At 30.8% G+C, this 25,365-nt stretch overlaps 1 protein-coding gene across 8 annotated transcripts in view; it reads left to right on the top strand.

The window, feature by feature from the left end:
* LOC143222886 (mitogen-activated protein kinase-binding protein 1-like) overlaps positions 1-25,365 on the top strand; it is a 93,133-nt gene that overhangs the window by 53,445 nt on the left and 14,323 nt on the right. For 6 of the 8 annotated variants that reach the window (XM_076450033.1, XM_076450028.1, XM_076450026.1 and 3 more), the window contains 15 exons: positions 4,697-4,882; positions 6,278-6,438; positions 9,134-9,209; positions 10,560-10,673; positions 11,736-11,882; positions 14,408-14,474; positions 17,197-17,311; positions 17,644-17,735; positions 18,135-18,331; positions 18,774-18,968; positions 19,673-19,848; positions 20,070-20,174; positions 21,231-21,411; positions 21,877-22,036; positions 22,815-22,888. In XM_076450033.1, coding sequence (XP_076306148.1) covers positions 4,697-4,882; positions 6,278-6,438; positions 9,134-9,209; positions 10,560-10,673; positions 11,736-11,882; positions 14,408-14,474; positions 17,197-17,311; positions 17,644-17,735; positions 18,135-18,331; positions 18,774-18,968; positions 19,673-19,848; positions 20,070-20,174; positions 21,231-21,411; positions 21,877-22,036; positions 22,815-22,888 — 2,046 coding nt within the window. The remainder of the gene's footprint in view (positions 1-4,696; positions 4,883-6,277; positions 6,439-9,133; positions 9,210-10,559; positions 10,674-11,735; positions 11,883-14,407; positions 14,475-17,196; positions 17,312-17,643; positions 17,736-18,134; positions 18,332-18,773; positions 18,969-19,672; positions 19,849-20,069; positions 20,175-21,230; positions 21,412-21,876; positions 22,037-22,814; positions 22,889-25,365) is intronic. The other 2 variants (XM_076450025.1, XM_076450027.1) reach the window with 1 other exon arrangement.

Consider the following 25,365-nt stretch of genomic DNA (forward strand, 5'->3'; position numbering starts at 1 on the left):
TTTTATTATGTTTGGATTCAGTTTTTTTAATGATAATTTTTTTCAATTTGCCTCTTGTTACCAAGTTATATGAGATATTTGTTCATGTATCAATTACAGTTTACAGTTACATTTGACATCACTACTAATACAAGTTCCTAGGAATCAGGTTCAACCTTATCTGCAGAGAAGGTACGGTGTTTAATTTGCGAGGAGCAAGATTTACATATTCAGCTGGCACTCTCTTTTCCTTTTCAACCTGACAATGTTGCTGAGGAAAAATGTAACCAAAGCACCTTATTTTGGTCTGTCACACACACTACACCTCTTCAGGAGATTTCACCTTCAACACCCTTTTTACAATTGGTTATTCAGATTTTTTTGTATGTTTGAGACCTGAGTGATTTTTCTTTTTTCCTTTTTCTGTTCCTGTTGTCATGCCTCCATGTTGTTCATAGTGGTGGTGATTTGTTCTTCTCATTTTTCATATTACCTCCACCAGTGATAAGTTTTTGACTTATTCACTTTGTAGCTGGTTGCAGTACCCATGGTAGGTGCAGCTCAGATGCCCTTTGTGTGGTTTTATCCCCCTTTACCTATGAAAGCATTAAGTGTTTCACAACATCGATACTTGGACTTTGGTGAGTTAGATATTTGTGTCTTTCATCACCTAAGTTAATTTTTATATATATATGTATATATTGTAACTTAGATATTGGTTATTACTTTGTTTTATAGGCAATTTTAGTTGCTTTGCATAGTCATTATAATTGTTACGTACTTTGTACACTAGTTAAATTTTGATATTAATAAAGTACTTTGTTCACTAGATATATTTAGATAGTTTGTACTTTGCATATTATTCCTACTGGAAACATCTAAATCATTGTTCTATCTAAATAATTTTTTTCATCATTGCTAAACATGTGCTTTATTATCCAAATTTTGTCAGTGTAAGACTTAATTTTTTGCATTGCTACATTGCTGATGTGTTTGTTTCTTTCACACTCATACGGCTGAATTTTGTTTTGTTTTGGCTCCATTTCTTATGTTTCCGATACTAAAAACCAATTTTTCTCCTCATACTCTATAATTCAGGGTTTGTCATCACAATATCTACATCATTGATAGCTATTTATAACTAAGAATCAAGTGTTCCAATTTAAGGCTCTATCGTTTGTACTAACCTCAGCTCTTTATGTGTTCTTCTGTTCATACAAGTAGCAGTATGAGTGATATTCTTGAAAAAGATGGAGAAGTATGTTTTATCTCCAATCAGTATCCTATTCCTTTGGGTGTTTTTTTTTAATTCCATTTTCAGTCAGGCCCAGCTTTCTTCTATTCATCTTTATGAGTTGGTAGAAGCAGTCCAAGAAGCTATCACCTCACATTCTCTCGCGAGTAGAGAGGCTCTATCTCTGTGGGATGTGAGCTTCCTTTGAATCTTTCATTCCCATAGCTCGAGCCCATACGTGTTCCACAAGATTTCTTCTCATAAAATTCGTCATATCACCCTGGCTTTAGCTGTTCACCTTTGCAGCCCTTTGAAGGAGATCATTCATGTCAGATTGTGGACTATTTCCAGTACCTTTATCGTTCATTATCTGCTTGATTTGGCTGTATCTTCCCCATGTGAATATAATCTCACTGTCATGACAATTCTACACATATCCATTCACTTTTGACTTAATACATCCTTTAGTTTATGTTTTTATTTTCAGCAATCTCAGTTTTATCCACTGATAATGGGTTCCCTAGTCAGGTGTGCTTCACCTCAAACCTGTACCTGTACTATTTACTGATAACTGTATAGATGGGGTGTTCTGCAAGACCATTGATGGTGTATATATATATGCTCAGTAGTGGACTCACTATCACCCATGGACTTCATCAGTGAAGCATAAAGAGCTTTATGCTAGTCCCTGCTTAACTGGTTGAATAGGTTGAGGTCAGTCTGCTTTTCAAAATAAGAAATAACAGACACCCATTGCACTTTATCTGGTGTAACATTCCTCTGGATTTCTTACTGCAATTACTTCCCCTTTTCTCTTCTGGTGGAGCATGAGAATCCTTACCATTTCCCAATTGTTGGGGTTGTGCACATTAGAGGCTTCCTTGTGAATGAGTTTAAAAATTTAATTTACTACACATACTCATAATTATATACTCAGTGAGTGACACTCCATGTTCAGTTCTTTTGAAAGTTCTTTCCTGTCCATCTCAGTTGTGGTTTCTGCAGCTTCTCCAGCTCCATCTTCCTTCTTCTTTACCTCTTTACCTACTTCACCACCCAAAGTCTCCACAGTTTTATCCAGTCCTTCCTGTTCTCCATCTTCACTCCTGGTATTTCTGTGGTCATTGGTAAGTTAGCCTCTTTATGGTTTGTTTCATTGCCCTTACTACATGGAAGTTTTCCAATGCAAATGGAATTTCTTCATCTTGGGTTTATGGGTTCAGTGATTGACCCATTGTTCTTTGTCATCAAATTGCAGTTTTCTCTTTAGGTTATTGTCTTCTGCCTGTAGCCATTTTAGAATATCAGTATTTAATGTTACTTTGACTGGGTAATTTTTTTCTTTTCCAGAGGCCCTTTTCCCTTTTATCCATGTTCATTGCTTAGATCCATCTCTGTGATGAGTTGTGCCTGACTAGGTATTCTTCAGCTATTCAGATCTGCACTGTCAAGCCATGTCAACTTGCATTTATAATTCCATGGCCATGCAATGCACACTGCAGAAAGAGGATGTATTTTACCTATCAATGGACTACATGAATAAAGTAGGAGATAACTGCCTATCCCTGCCATGTCTTATATTGAATAAATCAGTATGGTATGCTTTTAAAATTAGGATCACCCATTGCACTGTCTCAGGTGGTGTTGTTCTTCTGGTCTTTCCATCACATTTTACCTTCCTTTTCTTTTAGTGGAGTTTAAGAGTCCTTGGGTGGAGGACCATGGAGGCATCTTCCTGAATGAGCTAATGAAATACAAAGTTGAGAGTAGAGTGGTGATGTTCTGCTGGTGTGTATGATGTGGTAACCTCCAGTGTGAAACAAAAAAGGGAGTGAGACATCAAAATTACAGTTCACCTCTTTGACTGGGATCCCTCATCCTACCACCATGTGACTATTAGTTTCCAGTGACCAGGTTCTGAACTTAGAGTACAACCAGTCAACTTAAGTCCTCACACATGTATGACAGATGACTGTGTTTCTCTCTTATTTATACTCCATCTGTGTTGTTGGTCACTGTGAAGGTAACTGTAGATTGTTATGGTTCTTTCCCTTCTGCTATCCCTCCATGTTTCTTGTTCTGGAGATATTAATCCACTTGAGGTGGTTCCAGTCAGTTTCTCTTTTGAGGGATATGGTTTACATTATGTAGACATTTTTACAATACTAGATGTCAGATTCCTGGATCAGTTGGTTAATTTATCATATTCACATGTTTCCCATTCACAAGTTAAGAGATGCTAGATTCCCTCCAGTCTCATGAACTTGAGATGAAGATAGTATGATCCTCTTTTCTGCCTCCAAATGGAAGTATGTTCCCAGTGACCTGATTTTTGGATAGTAGTCAACTTGCCAGTGGTATAATCCTCATTCTACCACTGCATGAATATTAGTTAACAATAGCATGGGTAGTTGAATAAATATCAATAAAAGAGTAGTTGAGTTGCAGTGTAAGATTTGTTGTGCCTAATCCACTCTACACCTAAGAGCACATAGTTTTAATTTTACCCAATTTTATAATCACTGCATGGTTTGGATCACTTTTCAGTGAAGGTTCTCTCCCATTTGGATGTGCATCTCTGTTTTCTGTCCATGTATGCAGTGTCTTTCTATGATGGGAAAAGATTATACCAAGTTCAAAGTGGTGTGGTACCCCACATCAGATCTTAGAGTCTGACTGTCTCATGTTAGGGAGTGTCCTTCAGATGCTTTCAAAGAATGCTTCTTTCTTTCCCTCACTCTGGACCCTCCACCTATTCAGTGTGGGATTCTAGCTATTTATGTGAGAGGAGGTTACATATTATATTGGATGTTATAATTTTTTTTACAGTGAAAATATACTTCTGATAGGTACATACTTCCTCTCACATTTCCCACCCTTCCTTCCCATTGAAAACTGGTGCTTCCATCTTCTGCCAAAATTCAAAGTAATAGTCCAGTAGAATTGAATAGAGGAAGTCACATGTGTCATGAAAGGATGTCACACTTTTATTGGTGGAAGGTTGAAGCATTATGATATGCATGAAAGACACATTGGAATTAGTCAGTTCCAATTTAGTGGAGATAGAAGGCTTGTGACATGTGTAAAATAATTTGTTGCATATAGAAGGCACTAATGAACTAGAATAGCTATTTATGTGAGAGGATTAAGTACCTATTGAAAATATATTCTCAGTGTAAGAAAATTATAACTTATGTCAATTTCCTTGTAAATCATTGAATAAATTAGCTGAAAGAATGTGGAATATGTTTGTGAAGTTACATTTTCCTAATTATGATAATTAAACAAGCTTCACTTTGATAAACACATTATTATTTCTACTACGTCACTAATATTTTGAAATATAGAAACTGGCAACAGAAACCTGATATTTAAATAATAAACTGTTTTAAAATACATTGGTAATTCCACACAAATGCTATAATTACTTTAATTTTGTATTCAAAATATTGTGATTTAATATCACTTTATTCTCTTTTGTAGTACAAAATGGAACCAGTTCCTCTGATGGGGAGATCAGCAATTTTAGGTGACCAAAGGAATAACTACTTTTGTGATGTGGCATGTGGTCGAGGAGAGATGGCAGACAATACCTATGCTATAACTAAGTCAGGCCTCTTGTGTGTCTTTAATAGTCGTCGTTTGTTGGAGAAGTGGGTTGAGCTAAGAGTGAGTGTTGACTACTGAATAAGTTGACTTTTGGGAAAATGGGTGTTTTTGATAGTTGTTAGGTGTTGTTTGATATTTATTATTAAATAAGTTGGTAAGCTAAAAGCAAGTGTTTATTATTTGATAAGTTGAATGTTAGTAAAATTAATGGTTTAATAGGGGTAGCTGTTAAAAAAAAAAAAGAATGCATCTAATAACCTGAAATGTTTATAAATATTAGTTAATGAGCCAGTTAATAGAATAAAAACTTGAATTTAACTATATGCTTGTTTGAGAGTTAGAAAAATTAGTGGATCTAATGAATGTACTGCTAGTTATTTGAATATATTAATTAGTAAGCTAGTGGGTGGAGCTATTGATCATTGGTTAATAGACAAATGGATGTGTTAAAGAGAAACCACTGGATTTAATACTGTTGACTTGTTAAAGAGGAGATGAAGCTACGAATTAGTTATTTGATGTAAATGTTTGGGAATATTGGTGAAGATGAAGGTAATTACTGGCTGTTTTTTAATCTTAGCTTTTATAGAAATGGATAGAACTACAGATGATTGTTGCAAAATATTTAGTCTTAGATAACTGTGTGGGAGTTGGTGAAATGTATTAATTGGTAAATAAGTGGGTGAAGCTAATTGTAAGTATAAGCTCTTTTTGCTTGACATTGATTGGAAGAAATATTTTTGGAAATGAATAATTCTTAATTTATAATGACAGTTATTAGAAATATAAGAAAAATTGAAGATAATATTTTTGAATAATTGTGATTGTAGAGAAGTGAGTGGAATTAAGCGTGTGTATTCTGATAATTATACTACAGAGAACTCAGTGGACTAAGGGTAAGTGTGTTTTCATAATGAAATTGAGGAAGTAAGTAAATTTAAAGTACTGTGTTTTCCTGATGCACCTGAGAAGCAGAATTAATGCTGTGAGTTTTTATAATATAATTGTAGGGGAGTGAGTAGAATTAAGATTGTGAGTTTCAATAACGTGACTGTAGTGAAGTAAATAGAACTAAGGATGTGAGTTTTAATAAGGAAACTGTGAAGAAGGAAGCATAATTAATGTTGTGAATTTTGATAATGTGATTTTGTAGAAATGAGTGTAATTGAAAGTGAATGTGCTCCATAACTGTGTAGCATCTATATGAATATAGTATGTGTATATATTGATATATCAAATGAATTTCCTGAATTTTAAACTGTTTTTTGTAGTTCAGCTCCAAGTGCTTTTCACCATCTTTCCTGTGTATTCAGCATTGTTTCCTAAGCCTTATGTGTGGAATTAGATATGTAAAGGAGACAACCTGATGTATAATGTTTTTTAACCCAAGCTTAAATACAGTTGTTTATAGATTTTATGTAAGACTTCTGCTGACATGACATGTTTGATTTTCAGACTACCAGTGCCAATTGTATATGTGTATGTGAAGATTATATCTTTATTGGATGCGCAGAAGGAATTGTCAGGTGTTTTAGCCCCTACAATCTTCAGTTTATCTCAACACTACCTAAACCACACTATTTAGGTGTTGATGTTGCCAAAGGTGTCATGGGAAGGTAAAGTTTGGATTATATTTATATTAAGTATTACAGAACTTAAAAATAGATGTTTTAGAGCTGTGATGTTGAATAATCCCCAGGCAGTCAAAACTTCATGACAACTTCACAAGAACTTTCTGAAGTCTTAATTTGTTCATAAATTGGAGGATTTATTACTGAATTTAGAGATTTTATTTTCTGAGTTGTTGTAATTTAACACAATAATGTTTGTCTTTTCAGTGTTTGAATCATTCTTGGTAGAAGTTTTTAACTCCATAAATTTCATCTTTCTATGGTAATAATATATGTTTTTTAGACATTAGGTAGGTAGGTTAGGTATCACCATTAGATTCCATCGAGGAACATAGGGCCGCAATCGCTTGCAGATTTTTCAACAAGTATTTAAGTGAGTAGGTTGTTAGCCCACTGCACGGAGCCGTCCCTAATTTAGTAGTGTAAGACTAGAGGGAAGGCAGCTAGTTTTTAGACATTAGTGTGTAATAACTCACAATTAATATTAATTTTGTTTATCTTTACTGAACAATTAAATCTCGTCATAATAATAATGCAATTATGAGAATTTAGACTTCATAAAAGTTGTGTTGATTTAAATAACACATTTTCCATAATTCAGTTATGCAAATTTCAAAACCAATATTCATATTTTTCTATCACATAAAGATTTTTTACTAATCAGGCAGAAAAAAAGAGCTCTTAGATAAAATGTTCACCAAATAAACATTATATCTTTGGGTCATTTACATAACCTCTTGTAGCCATAGCAATAAAATAATAATATTGAAAAGAAACAATATTAGAGTACATGCACAAACAAATACTACTCATAAATGATACACCATGTGACCTATTAACAGTTTATGTATTAGCATTGTGTTTCTTGTGTATTCTAGAATGATTGCTAAGACTAACATTTTGATTGGTCTAGAGATGGTTGCCAAAATATTAAGCATAACAAAATGTGACCTGATTTCAAGGAAAATGATTCACTTGTGTAACCATACACATGACATTTTGTGAAAAATCTGTAAATGAAGGAGAAAAATGGATAACATTTTCAGATTCAGTGTATAGTAATTACTGTAGAAAATGTCAAATTTCAAGATGACAAAATCATTGCAGGTCTGTGTAATTTGGCTTAATTTAGTAATTTGATTTGGCTTTTTAATTTTAATATTTTAAACAAAACCTAAGAATTGTTCTTGTTTTACTAATTTAACTTGATAAAAATTGTGTTTATACAGTAATTAAAAGATGATCTTGACAGTAGTGTATGCAGATTTTTAGCATTCATCTTTATGTTGTGATTAATTCTGGTCTTTTTAGTAGTTCATATTAATTAAGTAATTTAAATAACAGTGGTCATCTTTACATATTAATTAAATCTGAATTGACAGAATCTTACTGTAATGATCTAAATTAATCATTTTCATACTTACACAAAAAATTAAAACTGAATTTTCATAGAACTTTGTCTTTGCATAATAAATTTAGTTATAAAAATACAGTCTGCTAAGTTACTAGCCCCCTCATGTTTGTTTGCTTATGTGATTAAAATACATTTTGCGTGTAACAACAATGTTTTTGTTGGTTTTCTTTTTGGCTGATGGTAGCAGTGTAATTTTATTACCTTCAGAATATTATTTAGATAGTATGAAATATCAGTAACTGTATTTCCTTTTCTTTTGTTCACATAATAAGGGTGTTTCCTGCAAACTGTTAGAAATATAAACAAATCCAAGGTCGACTTCATCTGCATTTTTCTCAGTTAACTGCATAGAAAATGTTTAATTCATGAAGAATGATGAGACCAGAGTGTTAATTCTTTGCTAATGAGGAGTTGCTGAGAATAGTTTTGAAAATTTTAGGTGAAACATGGTATTTAATACAATTTGTAAATAATTTTTAAGTTAGTCTGGTATAAATTATAATTATTATATAATATTGTAATATCTATTCAGTAATATACAAGTAAAAGGCATTTTAAAGTATATAATTATTACTGTAGTAGTGCTTTTTTCTATGGTGTTCTAAAAGTGGATGTATAGATAATTTTTCTACAACTGAAAGTTTTGAAATCTTACAACATGTCAATGTAGATATTTATTTATTTTGTGTTATATAATTAAAATTTGGTGAGGATTAATCTTTTTTTCACCCACACATGGTTTATTTGATATCACAAGGAAGATAGTCTTTCTTTTACTGATTAAAAGAAAAAAATATTCATACTCAAACCTTTATTAGTGTTGTAATGTATGATAATAAGAAAAGATGAATATTTTTTGTTTATTTATAGGTTTTATCATTTTAAAACGTTACTTAGAAGTATTTAATACAATTGGTATTTCTCAGTCTTTATTAGCACTGCTTAAAATTCCAGACTATTGTTAGTTTTTATTGTTAGTTAGTAGAAAACAATGTCGCTTAAACTGTTAAAACTTTAAAGTAATTGTTAACTTGTTATGCAACATAATAGACCACTAATTAATTATCACAATAAACTAAAATTATTGGATCTTATGAAAATACTATACATAGTTGTGAGGTCTTCAAATGCATTGTGTAACAACTTATCATACTAACAAGAGATCATATATTTATATGTTGCCAAATTTTATTTAAAATTTTAAAGGATCATATTAATATATATATTAGTTTTGTAAATTACATTAGCTCTTGTATTTTTATCTAGTCGCATAAATTCTCATCCAGCTGGTGCCAAGTATCCTGACACAATAGCCATAACTTTTGATAACACATGCAGAAAGGTTTGTAACTCTTTATCTATCAAAACATCAGTTTGAAAATTATTTATAAGTAAAATATCAGAAAAGTGAAGTGAGATTATTTTCCATAGAGAAAAGAATAATTAATGATTTAGATGTAAGAACTTTTGAAGCTACAATGTTATGCTTAGATTGAGTGAATAAAACTGACAAATGAATATTACAGAACAAATAAACATTAGATATTAATGTACTGAAATTATTGTAATAGTATACATGTGTGGAGGAAACAGGGTGGTAGGGCAAAGTATCAGCCCTCCAAGTTTATACATGGTGGGGGTAGGCTAATACTTGCTAATAATTTTGAATATGCTATCTTATATATATTGTAAATGATGTTTACAGTAGTTGCTTCCTGTACTGAGTTTGAAAGAGCTCCACACAAGCAAAATTTAACATTCACTTTCATAATGACAGGAGAATAGGCATGATAATGTTGATGTCAAATCTTATTTCTCAAGCAGGATATTCTGCACTAAATTATTAGGAATTAAAGACACTATCATTCACATTTCAAAATGTGACCTAACTTAGCAAATAAAAATGTAGATTTACTGTATGTTACTGTTGAGTGGCTCTTAGCATGACTGAAATGTTCAACAATTACTTTTGGCAGTGGGTGGTATAAATAGCTTAGAGCTTCTATGATGAGTGAAACCAAGAAGGAACCACAATTAACATTTTTAAAGTTCATGAAATAAATTAAGCTGGTATATTAATCTTAAATTTTCCCATCACTCAGAATGGATACATTTGCTTGAGTTATATATCTCTGCATTTAACCTTTTATATTTTAGGAATTACTCTGTTTGAAATCTTTAAATGATATATATTAATGGTGATATACGTCATTGTACCCTTGTAAAATTACCATGTTCAGAGTTCACTAATACTCTATCTCTCTCCATCTTTTTTATTTTCACTTGTTTCATCTTGAAAGCCACTATTAAAAGGGCAAATTTCATTCATTTTACTTTGTTCAACTGTAGAGTGATTGTAATTCACAAATTATTACATGTATATTTTTCAAGATTTCTTTTATCATCAATTTATTGGAAAAAAGAATAGTAATGCAGAAAATTTATATAAACTAAGACATTAATGGACATTTTATTTTTTATTTTGAAATTCAGGTATGCTTTGTCATTTGGAATGTGATATTAAACATAAATTAGAACTTCTTAAGAGAAACAAGTTGGTTTGAATATTAAGAGTAAGTGGAACCCACCTCTGACTGCAGCATTGTGTTAATTAAAATATTTATCCATATATACATGGAGATTGTTGAGATTTTGTCATAAGTTATTTTAAAACTAGTGTTCAATTTTTTAGGTGACTTGTGTATATAATGACCACAGTTTTTATGTCTGGGATGTAAAAGATATGAAAAAAATAGGAAAATCTCACTCATCTATGTATCATAGTGCATGCATCTGGGGAGTTGAGGTAAGTTTGGAGGTGGAGAACTTCATAATGATTGCCCAACATTTCTGTTATCTAAATATAAAAGATAGGAAACTTTGCAGCTTTAGGAGTGCATAAAATAACCTTATGTTGAACTTACGAAATTAATTCTCAAACAGTATATATATACTTAAGTAGTTATGATTAAATACTGTTACAGAATGTTAGCCATGACTTAGTAACAGGCTTATCTAGTTTCAATGATGAATATATATCCCTGTCTTAGAAATAATGTTGTGTGCTGTCAGTATTGCAAGTAATGCTCATATATTGGTGACAGACTTGTCCAGTTTCCACATTTAATTAGTATTTTTAGCTTAGAAATGATCTTACCTAATGTCAGTATTGTAATTGATATTTATACGTTGGTAACAGCCTCATTCAGTTTCAGTATTTAATTGGTATATCCACCACAGCAATAATGTTATCAAGTGTAGGGTATTGTTATTAAAACATATGCCTTGATAGCAACCTTATCCAGTTTCAGTAATTAATTAGCATCTCTATCTTAGGAATGATGGTATCCTCTTTTGTGTATATTGTGGCAAATATACCTTAGTAATAACCTTATGCAGTTTGAGTATTTAATTAGTATCTATACATTAGATATAATGTTATCCATCACTTGTAATTAATATTTCTTTACTGATGATATGCTTTTTAAGTTGCTATTGTATTTAATATTATATTGTTAATACCTGGCTTATCCAGAAGCTATTTGTACTTTATATTTATGAGAAATCTTGATAATAATCACCTTTGAAGAATCAGTGTTTTAATTACTAATTTATCTTGGTTGTTTAGTTATGCAAAACATTAGTTAAATAATTAGTATTTTTTATTCAGTAATAAACCTAAGAACCAGTTTCATCCTTATTTGTTATTACTGAGGTAACACATATCCAGAGTGTCAGTGTTGTTGTTACACCTTTTCATTAATAATGAACAGATTGAGTTTTATTTTAATATCATGGTTTATCAAGGTATTTTTTTAAATCCAGAATGACATTATTGTAATTATTATTATTATTATCCTGGTTACAGATATATCCAGAGCAGTCAGACAAACAAAGATCAGTTGTGCCACCTGGAACCTTTTTTACTTGTTCCAGCGATGACACAATAAGAATGTGGAATACTGAACACAGTCTAAACCAGAATTCAAACTTTCAGAAGAATATTTATAGTTCAGTAAGTTGTTATTTTGAGAGATTAAATAAAAGAATGAAAGTAACAGTATTTTTTTGGCAAATTTCCTAGGAATCACTACTTACGAAAGATTTATCAAGTACTAAACAAAAGCACATGTTTTAGTCAGTTGGTAAAAATATTTGTGATACTTTAATAAATATTTTCTTGTTTCAGTATATAGTGAAATAGTTTCACAACACCCTTGCAAGCTGGTGTTTGAACACAAACTGGAACATTTTATAAAATAAAGTTTACAACCTATTATGAGTTAACCTGCTAACAGCCTTGAGTAACTTTTAAGATTTAATATAAGCCAAGTAATTAAAAATATATATAGATCAAGTTTTCAGTTTGGGATAGGAGAGTAAGTTAAGTTGTGTTGGTTAAAGATTAGCTTTTAACAGGCAATTACAAGACTCTTTTCAGTTGTTTATTGCATTTCATTTTCAGTTCTATGCATTGCAATGTTTTAGGTACATTAATACTTAACAGTAGGGATCAATAAGGATTCCAAATAATTAATTATCCTATTGAATTCCTAAGCAAAATTCCAATCATTCAAAGTATTGGTTGCAATATATTAAGCACATATATGCTAATAATATGATAAAAAGGTTGCTAACAGTTCGAAAATTTCTAAAACACCAACTTTTTCACTTACTACCTACCTATCTAATCATACCAATGAGGCTAGTGCCTATGGCTTGGACTATTGATACGAGATTTCTCCAACTTACTTGATTGGTCTGTGGTATCCATTTTTGATATTCTGATAGAAATCTATATTTGTACAAATATAATATGAAAGGTAAGTTCATTAAGCACATACTTAAATATCTTTTCAACTAAATTGATAGTGCTATATATCAACAGATAGACACACAACAGTTTCTAAAGGTAAAGTATATACTATGTGCTGGTATAACAAAAAGTAAGCAAACAAGAGTATTCAAAAATTATGAATTTTAAAATAAAGTGAGGATCCTGCTACAAAAAATATTGAAACAACAATTTAAAGCACAGTCACAAATTTATTTAGTAGCTTTATACACTTATCTGTAGGCCAAAGTAATGATTAAGTTTTATAAATTTGTAATTGTGGTTTGCATTGTGATCTGTATAGCTAAATGAAGCAGTCTAAATTTGCCAATCAAAGTAGGAATTGTACATTTTAAAAGTTATCCAACTAGTATCCCAGTACGTTTTAAAAGTTATCCAACTAGTATCCCTTTACTTGTTTGTGTACTTTTTATTTCAACTTTTGTTTTGTTTTCTGTACTTGTTATAGTAATTCTGTGAATAACCAATTAAACCAATCCTCATTAAAGTTTTATTTCATTTTCCTGTTTATACTTACCACTTTCACCTACAAAATAAAAATAATTCATGACACTGGGGGCTATGCTAAGTGTATTTCAGAATGTAATTGTGTGTTTTTTATTCCAGTGGATAGCCACTTAACAACAGTTAACGTATACATATACTTCTTTGACGTCATGAATATTTATACAAACAACATGAGCACTTTACTTTGAGAAATCATATATCATTAAGTATTAAAATATTTGTTTATATCCCATAAGGCTTTAGAAAAATATATCATGTCTGAACCTTTACATAAAGCAGCATTTGCTCTCGTTTCACCTTACAAAATGTTGTGCTGTGTAAAATAAACCAGAGATTGTTGGTTACTTGTAAGCAGAAATCAGCAATTTATAAAGGTTGGCAAATTTTCTTAGACAGTTGGAAGTTATTGATATCATATAGAACACAAGTTTCATTTAATCTCATTCAAACGTTCTAAATCATCATTTCTTTGTTATGAAACAAAGTAATAAGCAAGAGATTTAGAAAGTTTGGGATAAACACTCATTTAAAAGTTGCTTTGTTGGTTACACAAAAATGTATCTAAAAATGCAGTTTTGAATAATTTTCTTCTGTAAATTTAGCATCAGGATGATTATTGTTCAAATTAAGTAACACATGATTCACATCTTTATGTAATCAAAGAATAACATATGTATCAACAGTATAATATAATATTATAAAGTGATAGCTGTGTGGATAGATAGATAATGTTGTTAAATAAACCATCAGTATAAAGACATTAGAAATGAATGTTATAAACTTTATCAAAGTATCTAAGAATGATATTTAATCTTTTTTATTACTATACCAATGTTGATGAAAAATTATTAAATGAACATAACGTAACTAAAAATTGATTGTAATTGAATTATTCAAACCTGTTAAGATATTCTAGTGGTTAATAAGATCATTGTAGTGGACAACTGCCAAAGCTCTTTAAGAAAATGTTTACTAAATAGATTTACATGATTAATATACTGAGATCTGTTAAGCAAAGCTGAAAAATAAAAATATTCTTTTTATTCAGATATCAAATCTACTTTATTACAAAATTTTATTTTGTAGTGTTTATGACAGGAGTATCCATATCATACCATTGTATATCTCATTTGGTTGCTGTTAATAGGAATGACAGTTTTAATTTATTTTCTCATCAGGATCTTCTGAAGATTTTGTACACAGATCCAGATCTCACTTATCTGTGTGATGTGGATTTTAATCCAGGTAATTTAAATAATTTTATTGTGAAACTATCTGCTGTAGATTATACATTTTTACATTAAGTGCTATTCACCTATAAGTTTAGAGGAAAAGGTAAAGTACTGTAATGGAAATAATTTTGTAAATTGTGAGGAAAAGATGACAAATATAATGCAAATACTGCTCCTTTTTTCATCTGAAAATGAACTACATCATAGTATAACCACATGTGATAGTTTACACTGAGGTTGTCATCCAACTAGTCAGAAAGTGCAAACCAATATAAAGCTTTTAAAAATACAGGCAGTCATACAAGACATAATAATGTGATCTATTCATAACTCCAAAACTGAACTGCTGCAAAATGAATGTTTAACAATTAAAGTTTTAACTGGTCAAATGCACTCTGTGCAAAATATCTTATTTCAGTAGGAACGATACACAAGATTGCAAAGAGAATACATGAAACTGACACTGTTAATAACAGAAGTAGTTAAGTTAGAAAACCCAAATTTTCAAAGTGTTGTTAACTACTACAGATATGTTTATTACAAGATAGAAGATGTTTGAGTACAGATATTGTCAACAACCTTTTCTGTGGATATCACTTTGAGAAAAGTAAGATACACATTAACAACAAGTGCTGTTAAGGGATGAGTAGAAGCTCAAAAACTACCATTGAAAAGAGGTTACTAAACTAACAAGTCAAAGTTTGCATTGACCCACAAACAGTGGAATGAATAAAGCTGGAGTCTTGTTCTCATTTTCTCATCATATCTATGACTCCAGGCTTGAATATTTCAGAAATAGTGATGTAACAGTTTGCTTAACAACAGAAAGAAGAACAGTACACAGTCAATGTACGATATCCACAGTGAACCATGGTGGGAGATCAATACAAGTTTGGGGCTGCATCCAAGCTACCAGTGTCAGTGATATAGATATACACAAAATTGGTTGTGCTCTGCCTGCTGACAAGAACAGGCAGATTTGGTCCATCATGGGAACCCTTCATAAACATGACTCATCAGGTGGAGATTCTTCTTTCAGCAAGACAATGATCTTAAAGATACAACAAGTGTGGTGAAATAATATCGTGATGGCTGAGTCAGCACAAATTCTGAATATGAACATTCTTTAGACTAAATGGACTTATATAAAAAAATACTGAGAAAGTCAAAGGCAAATTAACAGTGTTTGGGGACATTCGGAAGCAGGATAGGAATAGTTGTTGACATGCTTACATGATGTGATGTTCCAGTGCCAGTGACTGGAAGTGCTTTCTAATAGTTTGATTTTTCTTTTTTTTTTTTTTTGACAAAATATATTCCACTTTTTTTTTTTACAGTCTGAAATCATCATTTGCTTGTACCTTCTCCACCCAGAACATTAGCTGTCAATGCTTGCTATGATCTTCTGTCCCATGCCTTCTTTACACAATTGCTGTAGTTAAACTACAAGACCTCTATGACCCATTTTCCTCTGTGATCAGTGTCTGTTCCTGCAGCCTTCCACTTTGCCCTCTATCAGAGTCTGAAATATATTAGAATAAATAAATATTTGTATCCCAGAAAATGGTACCCATAGAGTACCATTCTGAGAAACTTTGCCTGACAAGTTTGAGAAACTAGTTGCCTTACCTTTATTCAAATGGTCATATTTTGTTACAGAATGTTTATAGCAATGCAGTAGATTAGTGAGTTTCCTTTATTGTTGAATGTAGTACTAACCATATAAAACAGTGGTGTTTCAAAACCAGCTGTTTACAGAGTTAAAAATGCCTATAAAAATGACTTAGTGAAATTATTAGTAAATATGATTTGAGAAAAATTCATTTAAGTGAGTGATAGTAATCTTTAAATGTTTCAGATAATAAAATGATTTTTTTTAAGTTAAAAATACTTCTTCATATAATAGTATAGTATCAATATCATTAAGCACCTTATATTGTGTTTACTATCTTTCTTACTTGCTTTTGGAATAAGTTGCTATACATCATTTGTTTAATAACACACATGATCATTTGGGATGCTGAAAAAAGTAACCTGCTTTTGATTATTACCAATGTGTAGACTCATGCTTTCATCCTGGCATGGCCTGATGGTTAGAGCACTTTTTTTGTAATCTCTGGATTGTGGGTTCAAATTCCAATCACCAAACATGCTTACCCTTTCAGCCATGGGGCATTATATTGTGATGGTTAATTCTACTATTCATTGGTAAAAGAGCTGCTTTTCCTATCACTTTTAAATTAAGGTTGGCTAGCACAGATAGCTTTCGAATAGCTTTATCCAAAATGGGAAACAGACCAAATTTATATTTTGATATTATAAAAATAAAAGGCAGAATAAAATTCAAGTAGGATGTGCTACACACACAGTAGTAATATGTGTGTGTGTGTGTGTGTACATATATTTATATATATATTAAAATTCAAGTAGGAAGTCTTACACACACAGTAGTAATGTGTGTCTATGCATATTTATACACATGTTTAGCTGTTTTTCTGGTATTAGATTAAATCTACTTGCTGTAAACCTAATGAAGAATAATTTGAGGGAAGAAATAAATATTTTATAATATATCTTGTTTTCTTTACAAATATCAAACTAAGGCCTGATTAATATTTAAAATATTATTTTAAACTTGAAATTAATCACCTAGAGATTTTGTACTGTCATGTATTTGAAACAATTTTAGTTATCTTTTAGTGGGCTGTAATAAAAATAATCTTTTTCTCCAATAGCAGGAAGCAATGACAAAGTAGACACAACATATGATGGAAAAAATGGAGTTCGATGTCTCCGCATCAGTCACACTGGTCATCACTTAGCAGCTGGGGATCGTTCAGGAAACATTAGGTAAGTAGCAGAGAATCATAAATATTATCTATATATCTACAGTAGCTTAACATTCCAAAGTTTCTTTAAAAAAACTGTTGTTAGCAATCTAAGATGCAAAACAGTAATGTGATTGCACCTTCATGAGAGAATAAACACTCCTTTTTATTGTAGTAATTTTAAATATTTCAATTCATAGCAGTTTCAGAATACAAGTATTGTTTTACAATAGTGCCAGATAAGTTGCACTTCAGAAATAAAATTTTCATTTATTGCTTCTGCAAGTTTCAGTTGAAATAAGTATTTAGTTTTAAGTCGAAAAATGTGTTTTGTTTTTGTTCTTGTTTTTTTAGAATCTGTGATCTTCAAACGATGGAGGTTTCTTGTAAACTAGAAGCTCATGATTCTGAAGTATTGTGTTTAGAATATTCTAAACCTATTAATGGTGAGAATTATTGCTTTAAAAATTTCGTACTGTTTTTTTAGTCTCTTCTGTATTGATATTAGTACACTAAATATGTTTTTGTATCAGTCAGAGGCAGCATTTTCTATTATAAAAATAATAAATCTTTCATATTTCTGCATAATGCTGAATTTTAGGTGCCAATGTGGCAGAATAAGATAAATATGCCTCTGGAATCAGGGTTCAACAACAAAAAACAATTTATTCAATGATAACAACATTTAGAAATAAATTAAACATTTACCAAAACACAGTTGATAAACACTTATCTGGCCAGGCTTCACACTAATATTAACCAACAGTACTACTTAAATATCAGTATTATTTTAAATAATGGAATCAGAATCAGTAGGTTATGTGTTGTATTTACCTGCTTATTAGGGAGGAGATACTTAGCATCTGCAAGTAGAGACAGATTGATACATGTATTTGATGTCAATCATGGTTATTCCTTTCAACAAACTTTGGATGATCATTCCTCTTCTATCACTGCAATCCGATTTGTCCAGACTGCCAGTCAGCATCAGATGATTTCCTGTGGAGCAGATAAATCTATCATTTTTAGACGAGCTCAACTTGTAAGTGCCTTTGTAATTACTTAAATGTTGAGTACTCTTGTTTGTTCTTAATTACATAATTATGTACATAAATTTATTGATTTATAACATTTTGTTTAGTCTTGTTGTTTTTATAAACATGTTTGTGTGTTTTATAAACTGTGATAATTTTGCTAGTACAAATTATTATATGGTGTTTTAAGTCTTTTGGATTATTTGAACTTGAAAGCTGATTTTTTTATTACTTAATTCATTTTAAACAAACAGTGTATTAGTGTGAGAATTTTGTTTTTCTGTCTTGTAAAAGTTTTCTTTGGTGAGAAACATGACCTTGTACGTCTTATAAAGTATACTTACCTTTTATGTGACTGTATATTTATTTCTTCATTCAGATAAAATTAAGGTTTAAAGATGTAAGTATTCATGCACTGTAAATGCTTTTCTATTTTTTCTGTTTTGAAAGACACCTCATTTATCATTTGTGAGGGAACATCATGTGGTGGGTAAGACGACACTTTATGACATGGAGGTAGACCACACTCAGCAAAATATCCTGACAGCATGCCAGGATCGCAACATCCGTGTGTACAGTGTCAATAGTGTTAAAAATACACGCAGCTTCCGTGGATCCCAGGGAGAAGATGGAACACTTATTAAGGTAGACAAAGAAGAAGAGAAATCTGGTTAATAATTATATTCAAATTAAATAAGACTGGAAAAAATTATATTTTACATGTGTCTGGCTGAGGTAGGGTTTTTTTGAATCTTAAGAACTTCATTCTTGTATCAATCAAAGTTTTTAACCCAGTGTTTTTAAAATAATGACAACCTAAGTCATGTTCTAAATTAGGTTAATATATCTAAATAATAAAGGATTCATGAAAATGAGAGTAATATGAACAGCAAAAGCCAATTATTAGTTATTTCGGGAAAATAGTCTATGTTTTCATAAAAATTTAAGATTTAAGTGAAAAAACAAAATAAAAAATTATCTAGGAATAATATGCAAGTTATTGAAGCTAATGTTGAACATGCATATCTGCTCCTGTAGTAATATATAAAGGTGAAAGGTAAGCTTTTACACTAACTAATTATAAGCAAATTATATTCGTGTGGGAATCTGCATCGAAGTATGTATTCGTGTTCACTTTTTATGTCACATGATAACAGAATGCTTATGATAGATGTATATATTGTCCTTGACAGTTTGAAAGGTATTTCATTGTGTAAAAACGTTTTATCATTTTGTGATTTTATGGATTATGTATTTAAATAAAAAATGTCTTAATTCATTTGATTTACTTTAAAGCTTATCATTAATAAGGAACAATTGATTTGATTACTGCATTCTTGTTGTTTCAGCTTATATTAGACAATACGGGAACCTACTTAGCCACCAGCTGTACCAATAAGAGTTTGTATATTTATGACTACTTTAGTGGAGAATGTGTGGCATCCATGTTTGGTCATTCAGAGCTGGTCACTGGACTTAAGTTTACCAATAATGGGAAACACTTGATATCAGTGTCAGGAGATGGGTAGGTATTTAGATATTAATTTAATGTTAAATGAACATATCAGTCAAATCGTATAAAAACCAAAGTCACATTGTAGTAATACCCATGTAACAGTGTTAGTACAAACGAAAGACAGAATCAAAAATACAATTTAAAAAAATATTAACATTCCTGCTGGAAATCCATCTGTTTTGTTTTTTTTTTAGTAATGCCACCCAAAATACTTGTATAATTTTTTGTAGATGTATCTTCCTATGGAAGCTTCCAGTTGAAATAACACAGGCTATGTTGTCACAACAGAACCTTCCTGAAACTCCAACTCTTCCCAGTGTTTGGCAGGATGGAAGGTGAGTCTCATCACTAACCTTAGGATCATCTAAACTGTTTATGCATTAAGCTGCATGTGAGCCATGCCTTTGTTTGATGTTAAAATAAAAAAAAAGGTATTGTCACAAGTATTACAGTTAACCTCACCAATTACATCTTGAGTCCTCAATTTATTTTGACAAAGAAAATGAGCAATTTCACCAACTCTTTTGTTCAGTTCTTTACACTGAGTGCAGTAACTGACAAAAGCGGAAAATTGCTCAGTATCATGCAATAAGTGGACCTGTCATTAATGAATAGGGTACAAAGCATATCATTAATTTGAGGTTTAAATAATTTTCAAGACATTGAAAACTTTGACTAAAGTAGAACAGTACAATATGTTTAATTCATGAAGTTATTATTCTGCATATTTCATGTCACTTAGCTAGGTAGTTTTTAATTTTTTAAAAATCACTAACTATTACTAATTTGGATGACCTAGAAGTGTTTAGTTATTATTAAGTTAGATCTTTCGTACACCTATTTAGGAACATATTGAACTAATGTTAATGTATACTTTTGTTGCATACACCTCTGTACAGGACTTCTGGTGGTTGCAATATTTTTGCAATGCTGTTTTCATTCTGTTGGGTTTCGTTGGTTTAATTGCATTTAATTGAAAAGTGCAAGTTAAACCTGAAGTGCATCTTTCCAGGTTCATTGTTTTGGTTGAAATAATTTATCAGTGTAACCTTCACTCTGATGAAGATTTCAAAGAGTGAGTCATTGATTAGGTTGAGAATAATCTGACAAAATGAGCTTTAATGTGATGTTTATCTGCCTGGCATCAGTACTGTTGTTGAGATTTATGCATCAGTACAAGATCAGTATTTCTATTGAGACTAATTAACACTTTAACATGACATACCTTTTCTGATGATTACTATTATAGTTGAGACCAATTCAAGCAAAATTTGAACTAAATCTATCCAAGGTTAGGGTTGTGACAAGAATAAATGTAAACCTAAAACTGATAAACATCTGTTCCAGATAAGAGTATTACTGTAGATAAATAAAACCATTTGTCTGTTCAGGAGGAGTGCTGTTGCTGTCACCAAACCACTTCAGACTCTAGAAAAAGAGGCTGCAAAGGCAGAGATTAACAATAATAATTTCTATCTTGATGCACAAAGAAATAATAAGGAAGATAGGGAGGAAAACACCCCTGGTTATCGTTTCAGTATGGGGCAGCTACCGTTCTGGGCCAAGAAACAGGTACTAAGTTGCTTGTGATTATTCTATTCATTTGTGAAATGTTATCATTCTATACTTACTGAATTATTCACTTAGTATTTGTTTATAGTAAACATATTCTGTCTTTTTTATTTTTATTGCCAATAACAAAGTACATAAATATAAAATTATTATTAGTTTTGTGTTTGGCACAAACACTATAAAGCAGAATGAATATTTAATATTCACTGGTCTTAATACTCTCATCATTCAAAAGTGACATCAGTTGTATATTACCCGTGTGCTTAATTGCTGTGTTAAATATAATCACAACTTTGATAATTATGTTCCTTTTCATTGAGATTAATGAATTAGTTGTAATTTTTTGTTGATGTATATAGTCAGTTATGTAGTATATTTTATATATTTTTTAATCTTTTATAGCTGTTGAATCAGAAACCCCTATTTGTTTGTTTGATCTTCTTGTTGATTGATATACTGATATAGATGTTTGAGGACCTCAGTGATGCTAAACGTAACATAGAGCAACGAAATCCACCTCCTGTTCAACCTCGTGGTCGCTGGGCACAGAGACTGGATGGACAGGGTTTGATTGTAAAATCCTACCTTAACTCTGATTCAGTCATACCTTTTCCAAACATTCCAAGTATGTATGTGATAAAAGTTTCATTGTTTATTTACTGATTTCTTTGTAAAAATGCCATAAAAGGTTCAATTTATTTAGTGATATTATATTCTCCTGTATAACTTATTTTGATGATGATACTTGTGTGTGTGTGAATATTTATATATATGCATGTACTTATATATGTGTGTGTTTGTTTATATATATAATTTGCTTTAGCAACGACCAAGTTTGCAATACGTTTTGTCTGTTCTTAAGTTCAGACACAAACATAAATATTGATTGAATAATATATTTTCAAAATGTTGATTTGTTGTACATAAGATATAGAGAAAGTTAGTGAAGCTATAATAGTAACAGTGTTTTAAGTATGCTCATATAATTTAAGATAGTGTAATTTAAATGGAATTAAAATAAATAAACAATACAACTTATTATAACAACTGTTCACTTGTCACGACCTTAACTGGATTTTATCATGATGTTGAGCTTCTAGAAAATACTGCCTTCATGTGAAAAAAATTTTCTTTTCACAGATATACACACATTGCAAGTTTTTTCTTTGTTTCTGTCGATTAGTTGATGATTGTGAATTTCATTCTTTTAGTTTATTTAGAACTTTCATTATTCTTATTTTGAAATTTGTAAATTAGCTAATATATCCATTGTAGTCAACATTGGACTTTTTCATATATGTATTAAAATGACTAGAGTACATTATTTTAATACAAAGCAGTACAACTATTCTTATTACTTGTTTGTTTTCTTCTTTACTTAATTGCATATAAACTTCATACAGATAAACAAGGGGAACAGAATATCTCTGCTGTTGAATTCAGATATCGAAAGGAGTCTATCAGTAAACAAAAACAGGTAGATTAACTGTCCTTTACCCTCAATATGTTTAATGGTAAGCAACAACTTGATCTGGAAATACCTTATTTTATAAAGTGCAAGTTTTGAGGCTACTTCTCTTAGCTTTTAAGATCTTTCAAGTGTATTATTGCATTATCTTTATCTAGTATCAACTGTCAATATTATTAAAAAATATGGCTTAAACATATTAAGGTTAAAAACATTATTAAAAAAAAAGCTTAATTTGCATGAAATCACTCAACATTAAGAAATAAGTTAAATCTCTACGTAACAGTTTATATTTATTAATTTGAAGAAGTACTTATAATTTTAGTGACAATATATATTGTTTAATTGATAAATATTTGTTAAACTTGATAGCATTTAATTTCAAGAGGTTGATGTAGCTTTAAAAGTTTATTTTTACTGTCAGGATATCAGTTTAACTCTCTCAACACAGGTTCAGTTACTTCCTTATACTCATTTAAATTCTTTATATATTTAATACTTCTAACTTTCAATATAATCTGTATATCTTCACAAAAGTTGGCAGCCTTTCAGTTAATATTATAAGTACTTTTGCATAGAAAAAATTCATATTTTTAGTAAAGTATTTTTATTAAACTAAAATAATGATTTGTCCATGCATGTATTTGTTTTGAATAGTCCACGTGTAAAGTGATTTTCATGTTATGGTTAAAAACACTTTTACTCATCTCAAAAATTTCAAATTTCCTTTGTATAATTCCTAAAACCTCCTTAATACATTTCAAACGTTGTTATCAGCAACACTTTATATTTTATCCACTCTATCTCAAAACAGAATTAGTCAATTTGATTGTCCTCATAACCTCTAAAAAAATTGAAATAATTCTAAATCACTTTTTATTCTAAAATGACTTCAAATTGTAACATGAAAATATTATTGTTTATCCTAAGTAGCTTTAAATTTGTAACAGTATGTATCTATTTATAATTAAGTGTTATTGTTTTATTGCCATTTGAACCATGTCTAACTATTATCTGTACTATTATAAATTGTAAATCACTTGGTGACTGTGCTGGCCATCTTATGCTATCAAATTAGAACACCTATCAGGTACTATGAGTTGCTCATGTGCATGCTTTGTGAAAGAGTTTTTGTTAAATTTTTATTAAGTGGTTATAAGGTGAAGTGGTTAAGGCACTCGACTCGTAATTTGAGAGTTGCGGGTACGAATCCCTGCCACACCAATTGCTCTTTCACCCAGGAAGACATTATAATGTGATGGTCAATCCAATTATTTGTTGGTAAAAGAGAAGCCTAAGAGTTGACAGTGGGTGGTGATGACTGTAATCTTACACTGCTAAATTAGTGACGGCTAGTGCAGATAGCCCTTGTGTAGCTTTTCTTGAAATTCAAAACAAATCAAACTAATCTTAGCTAACCTGGAAAGATCCTTATTTTTACATGTAGTTACTTTTGTAGTACTAAATAAAGAATATACAAGAAAAACAAGGAATAAATTACTTATTCAATCTGCTGCTTCTTTATTTTCTGTCAGTTGTTGATGACACTTAACCCTACATTTTACACTAATGGTGGTAATGCACTAAATAATTTTTATTTAATTGAATAATGCACCAAAGAGCATAGACTAATAACATCTAAACAGTAGACAATTTGTACTGATTCCAAAATTTTTCTGGCTTTCTAACTTTGTGACAAGAGCTGGTACAAATTCATCTAAGTTAGTTGTTAGCTTTCCTATGGGAATGGAGTTTACATTCTGAATTAAATTGGTAATTATCTGTTCAGAACACAATTCTATACAATATGCCATTTGATAGATGAAAACCTTGGCTTTATATTCTTTTTGGGTAATATGTAGTTAAATGTAAGAGAGAACTATTAACAAATTTTGAAAGAGAGAGGTGGGTGTGGCAGGATGGATCTGATTTTCAGTTTGATAGCTTTATAATGAAGAAAATCAAAGGCTATAAAAAATATTTTTTGCTTGAGCAGTGAAGATTTTATAGTGAATAATTTACGTTTAATTTTATACTCTTTGGAGGGGTGACGGATAAAATAGAGAAGATGTCTAGAGTGCATGATTTACATGTATCACAGGAGACGAAAATCAGAAGTTTTTTAAATATTGCATCATAGAATTACGAACTTAAAACTTATATACTATTAATGAATTATTAACTAAGATTTTATGCTATGCTAACATGTATACCATAAGCAGAAAATAGTTTAATAAAAGTTTGAATGAAAGACACTAAAACCTTGTGTTATCACAGTGAATGACACCTGTGGTGATAGGGTTAATGTGAATAACAGTTTGGACTGTTTCATCTCAGAATGTCAGTTTTAGGCTGTTTCATCTCAGAATATCAGTTTAATGTGACTAACAGTTTTAGACTGTTTAATCTCAGGATGTAAGTTTAACTTGAATAACAGTCTGCATTGCTTAATATCAAAAGCTGACTTTAATTTAAGCTGACAGTTG

This window comes from Tachypleus tridentatus, chromosome 8 (assembly GCF_004210375.1).
Source record: "Tachypleus tridentatus isolate NWPU-2018 chromosome 8, ASM421037v1, whole genome shotgun sequence".
Lineage (NCBI taxonomy): Eukaryota > Metazoa > Arthropoda > Merostomata > Xiphosura > Limulidae > Tachypleus > Tachypleus tridentatus.